The following is a 5,993-nucleotide window of genomic DNA, read 5'->3' as shown; positions in this document are numbered from 1 at the left end:
GGGAAATAAATGAATACCACCAGGACTATTGGTCCCTTCTGTTTCACTATGGATATTTTGGCCTCCTTCATTTTTCCATATTCACTTTAGATAATTATCTTAACAGGTGATTTGCAGAAAAAGAGGAGCTGTTAATCCTTGTCACATCCACTTTGTGTGCAGCCTGTGGAGCTGTGCACAAGCAGAAATGGTTTAAAGTTTTGAGGATCCACCTACACATCCCAGAAGATGTTAGCTGAAAACTGAGGCTTGACTCTCACACACCAGTTGTGCTAGGTTGCAGAGACCAAGACAGCTGAGCCTGGAGCAAAGATGATGTCGGAGCTTGACAGTCTGGTGGTTTGGTTGATGTCCCCTTCTGCTGTCAGTTATGGAAGCCTAGCTGGAAATGAGGCGTGTTGATCATGAAGAGGCTGTAAACTGAAGCTGGTCAGGAGGAGGCAACAGAGTGTTCCCAAAGACAGCATTGTGGAAGGAGAGCAGAAAGTCATCAAAGGATGACTCAGTTGGCACCACTGCTCTTAAGCAATTTCCACAGAGGGTAGTCTGAGATGACCAAAACATGCCAGAGCTGGTAAAAGCAATAGAGGTCTGCTTCTGTTTCCAGTGAGGGATGGGATATGCTTTAGAAGCAAGCAGGGTACTGGTCCACATCTGGCTGACAGCTCTGTCCCTGATAGCTCTTGGCATGCCCTTCTTCATTATTGCTCAGTGTCGTGGTTCAACCCTAGCCACTCACTCACTCCACTGCAGTGGGATAGGGGAGAGAAACAGACGGGTAAAAATGAGAACACTCATGGGTTGAGATTAAGACAGTTTAATAGGTAAAGCATAAGCCATGTGTGCCAGCAAAGCAAAACAAAGAATTAATTCAGTAATTCCTATCGGCAGGCAGACACACAGCCATCTCCAGGAAAGCAGGGCTCCATCACGCATAGTGGTTACTTGGAAAGACAAATGCCATAACTTTGAACATCTCCTACCTAGTTCTTCTGCCAGCTTTTATTGCTGAGCACAATATTGCATGGTGTGGGATATCCCTTTGGTCAGCTGGGGTCAGCTGTCCCAGCCGTGTCCCCTCCCAACTTCTTGTGCACCTCCAGCCCACTCACTGGTGGGGTGGTGTGGAAATCAGAAAAGGACTTGACTCTGTGTAAGCACTGCTCAGCAATAATGAAAACATCCTTGAATTACCAACACTCTCTTCCACACAAATCCAAAGCATAGCCCTACACCAGCTACTATGAAGAAAATTAACTCTCTCCCAGCCAAAACCAGCACATCCACCTGTTCACAGACTAAGGTAAAATACAGAGCTAAACTGGTTCACGAAGGTGAATCAATTTGACAGGATATCCTGTCAGCCAGGTTCACATGAAAACGTGCAGTACAGAATGGATGTGCTACTGGTGCCTTTATCCTTCCAGGAACCAACTGGCTTGACCAAATGGTGATGGAGTTGGAATCAGCAGATGCCAAACGTACAGAAGAAGAAGAGAAAGAAAGAATAAATGCTGAAAAGAAGCTGGAGTCATTTCCACGTCTAGAATTTGGAGATCCTGGGACATATGAGGTTGGCAGGGACTGAAAATATTGCAACTGCTCTTCTTACATGTAGTAATAGCTGAAAGACAATGGCTAATCTCAGAGGTAATGGAGCACCTAGAGCCTTAACAACAGTGTGGTCTGCACAAGTAGCATGTGCTATTGTCCTTGGTGTCCCAGCACAAGGGCCTCAGAGCACAGGCAGTGCTGAGGAGCCACAGAGGGCTACAGCCCTGGACCCAGTGGGTTTGATCAGTAAGACCTTTCTCTTAGGTGTCCTGTCCTCAAGCCTGTCTTATGTGAAGTAGTGCTCTGTGATAGAGGCTGGCAGAGGCACACAGCACCAGTGCATCCCTATGGGTTTTCCAGGGGATAAGATTCTTATTGTCCAGTCTTACCTTTTCTTATTACCCACAATTCCTGAAGAAGCACATGTCACTGAATAAGCTACTTCTGTTTTGTCACATTTCTTCCCACTTGGTTTAAAGAGGATGAAGAAACTGCCTTCCCGAAGAATTATACAAACTCATCTGGCACCGCATCTCCTGCCCCCATCCATTTTCCAAAGCAAGGCTAAGGTGAGTCTTTTCTTTGTGTCACACTGCAAACAACAATTCCACCCCAAAATAGCTTTCCTCTGTCTGTCTGAGATGTGTTTTCTTCATTTTCACTTGGGCTTATCGATGCACAGTTACATTTCCAAGGTCAAAGAGGCAGAGTGCTGTGTGCTGACACTGTGAACAAATACCCTCTCCCAGCAGTATCTTTGCTGACTCAAGAAGTTACTGTCAGTAGGCTTGTCACTGGGTGTCACTGGCACTTCAGATCTCCTTCAGAAAGAGGCTTCCAGGTTTGTGTCAGAAAACTGAGCAAGGCAAGCAGTTACTCTGTTTGCATTAACTTGCCTCCAAGACCAGGGTACCTGTGGAAAGCCCACCTCAGGCAGGGGCTAAGATATTCTTCAATGGGAATTGCTGCAGAGAGAAGCAAGGGTGCACACACAGTCTGCTTGTATGTCTCCACTAGTCCATGAGCTCATTTCTCTGGATTGGAGCTAGCTCAGAGCTATGTCCCAAGGGCATCACTGAAAAGCTTCTTGTTTTCATCCTGAAGCTCACATGAGCAATAAGTGGCCTGCCAGGCTCTCAGCTTTTACTTGAGGAAAGGAATTAATCCAGCACGGTATGGTCTGGTGAGTGTGAGTGTACATGTGATAAGTTGAGAAGATGGTATTTTGGTCAGACACCAAATTAGAATGAAATTATGTGTTTTCTTTCTCCAGATCCTTGTGCTCATTCGGAACCCCAAAGACACAGCTGTCTCCTATTACCACTTCTACAACAACATGCCACTGCTGCCATCCTTCTCTTCCTGGGATGAGTACTTTGCAGCCTTCATGAATGGGAAATGTACTTTGCCCTATATCCTCTGGCATTCCTCCCTACATGAGGGGCATACACAGGACCCTGTCCATGGGGATCCTATCCCAATATACCTTACCAAGGCACTGCTGGTACAGACAGATGGGCCTATGTTATGGCTGAAACAGGAAGTACCAGAGAGTCAGATTTTCCTTAGTTTCTAACTCAGAACAGAGGGATCATGAAAAAGCTTTAGCCTGACTTTTCCATTCCAGCAACAGAGTTTGTGGTTTGGTGCAACCTAGTGGCCAGAGCTGGGGGATCCTGCACTGACACAGACAAACAAACCAGACAAATTGAGCCAGTCCCCACTTCACCATTCTGGCACCACACTTAGTGAGCTGTCTGGGCTGATTCCTCTGATTCGGTGAGGTCCTGTTTTGGGGAATAGACTACACAGCTATATTTCTTTTTTGTCTGCAGTGGCCTGGGGATCCTACTTTGACCACTTAGTGGAATGGAACAAATACATTGATCATGAGAGGATCATGTTGATAAGCTACGAGGAACTCAAAGAGGTGTGGCATCTCACCCAGCCCTTCCTTGATGGGTACACTGTGCACCACTCCTGATATGTATGGCTGTGGGGAAGAAGAAAGTCTTGGGTCAAGTCTTTAGAAAGGTGTACCTTTCTGAGCCATTCTTTCATGTCTGGGACAGGCCCATGGGGTCAGGAAGAGGACAGCCTTGCCTGTTCATGGAAGGAGCCACATCTGGCACAGTCACAGTTGCTTCTGGGAGACGATAAAAGGCCTTGAAGCTGAGGCCACCGTGTGTGACTTCCATCTCTGTTCAAGCCCTTAGAATTCCTTAGTGACACTGGGAGACAACCTCCTCTGCTAGGCTTCCCAGTGGCTGCTGACTCCATGCCGCAGCCACAGTACCAAGTGTTTTAATTTTGCCTCTATGCTATGTTCCTTTGGTCAGGACCAGATACTGGGAATGAAAAAGATTGCTGCCTTCTTTGGATTCTCCCTGAATGAGGAAGATTTTCACAGAATTGCCAAGAAGACCAGTTTCCAAGCTATGAAAGAGAAATCCAAGGAAACCCATGGAAAGTTTGGAGACATCCTCTTCCGAAAGGGTAAGTCTTGGCAAATGGAGAATCTACCTTCTAAAGTCTTCTTCTGAGTGGGCCTCCTCGTTAGCCATCAGCTTACTGGGCTGTCTGGGAAGGACAGGCATGGGTGAGATCTCTTCTGTGGCACTCTGTGGCAACCACTCAGCATGGGTTTCCTGCAGGGTCCTCTCTCCATGGGTCCACAGGACCTACCAGGAACCTGCTCCAGCACAGGTTTCCCCTGGGATCATGACCTTCTTCAGGCATTCACCTGCTGTGGTGTGGGGTCCTCCACAGGCTGCAGGTGCATATCTACTCCATCGTTAACCTCCATGGGCTGCAGAGGAATATCTGCTCCAGCACTTGGAGCACATCCTCCCCCTCCTTCACTGACTTTGGTGTCTGCAGAGTCTCTCGCACATTTTCACTCCTGTCTCTGGCTGCAAATGCTGTTGCCCAGCAACTTTTTCCCCTTCTTAATTATGTAATCACAGAGGCACTACCACCACTGCTGATGGGCTTGGGCTTGGGCTTGGGCTTGGGCTTGGGCTTGGCCAGCAGAGGATCTGTCTTGGAGCCAGCTGGCATTGGCTCTGTCAGACATAGGGAAGCTTCTAGCAGCTTCTCACAGAAGCCACCCCTGTATCCCCCTTGCTACCAAAACTTTGATACGCCAACTCAGTACACCACCTCATGTGTGCAATGAGTCTGCCCCATTGCTGGTTAGGTACTATCCTCCCTCAGGAGCAGGTGCCTTCAGTCTTTTTTACTTCTTGTTGTACACAGGGGTTGTTGGGAACTGGAGAGACCTCTTTTCTAAAGCTCAGAATGAAGAAATGGACCGAAAATTTGAAGAGTGCCTAGGAGGTACAAAGCTGGCAGCAAAGGTTAAATATGATGTATACTGCAAGGCCTGAAAATAAGCAGATGAGTAGTACAACAGCAAGTCGTGCTCCAGAAATGTTTCTCCAAAGTTGGACAGTCCCCATGTTTCGTTCCCATGAGAAAAGAGAGCAACCCCTCACGTTCAGGTGGTAATTCTTAGGCATGTGCTGGGCCTAGGGTGTGATTTGCTTGATGCAACCAAATAAAATGTGCGTATACCTTGAGTGAATGCCTGGTGTCCTTCCAGGAGAAAGATGGTGCACAGGCACCAGTCTAGTGGTGTCCCTGTGGCTACTTCAAGGCCTGAGATGGTGAATGAGGCCCCTTGAAGTGTTCAATGCTGAGGCAGTGGGACCAATGCAGGGCCTCTATTCTTGGGATACAGTGGGCTTGACATGAATTTGTGGTGTGGGCCTGAACTCCCAAATGTCTGTGTATGGGGAGAGCATTGTAGTCTGGGTTTAGATCCACCATGGCTACCATGGCGCTGACATTTGTATCATGAGGCCAGAAAGGCCCTTGACACTTTCACAGACCTTCACTTTGGTGCAGGGTGGGATTTCTGGAGCTCTTACTGCCATGAACTCCTAAGTAATGAGCAGCTGTATGTTTTCTGGAGTGTTTTGCTCCCATTGACCTCCCTGAGGATACTTAGGTAAGTGGCAAATAGGAAGAACCATGACCCTTGGATGGAAGGATCAGGGGAAAGAAATCCCTTGATGACCCTGTTGATAAACTATGAAAGATGTTCCTGTTTGACAATAAATACATTTGTGCTATATATGTATGAATTCCACACCCTTCTTGCTGGTATAAATGTCCTTGCTGTATCTCTGCAGAACACACTGCATGGCCTGTTGTGAAAACCACAAAAGCTAAGGAAATGTTGACTCTATCTGGGAATTCAGTTCCTCAGAAGGATTCTTTTGTCATATTCCCTAACAGATGCAGGACTCTCACTCCAAACTAAGTCTAAAAACTGAGCAACCAGCAACCAAAAATGTAATTAACAAAACTGTGACATTGTCAAGGCCCTGACTGTCCCTGCCCAGCACTCCCCCTGGCTTCCCCTTACCCTGCCT

At 47.3% G+C, this 5,993-nt stretch overlaps 1 protein-coding gene across 1 annotated transcript in view; it reads left to right on the top strand.

Moving 5' to 3' along the window:
- The window catches only part of LOC104539639 (sulfotransferase 6B1-like), a 10,019-nt gene extending 5,076 nt beyond the window's left edge, over positions 1 to 4,943 (top strand). Inside the window, exons 3-8 of the mRNA XM_010183225.1 lie at positions 1,428 to 1,573; positions 2,034 to 2,123; positions 2,828 to 2,954; positions 3,390 to 3,484; positions 3,894 to 4,050; positions 4,813 to 4,943. Of these exons, the coding sequence (XP_010181527.1) occupies positions 1,428 to 1,573; positions 2,034 to 2,123; positions 2,828 to 2,954; positions 3,390 to 3,484; positions 3,894 to 4,050; positions 4,813 to 4,943 (746 nt within the window). The remainder of the gene's footprint in view (positions 1 to 1,427; positions 1,574 to 2,033; positions 2,124 to 2,827; positions 2,955 to 3,389; positions 3,485 to 3,893; positions 4,051 to 4,812) is intronic.
- The last annotated feature ends 1,050 nt before the right edge of the window (positions 4,944 to 5,993 follow it).

The sequence above is a fragment of the Mesitornis unicolor genome, unplaced genomic scaffold (assembly GCF_000695765.1).
Source record: "Mesitornis unicolor isolate BGI_N332 unplaced genomic scaffold, ASM69576v1 scaffold13344, whole genome shotgun sequence".
NCBI lineage: Eukaryota > Metazoa > Chordata > Aves > Mesitornithiformes > Mesitornithidae > Mesitornis > Mesitornis unicolor.
Note: the sequence above shows the minus strand (reverse complement) of the source record. Positions and strands in the feature narration are given on the sequence as shown.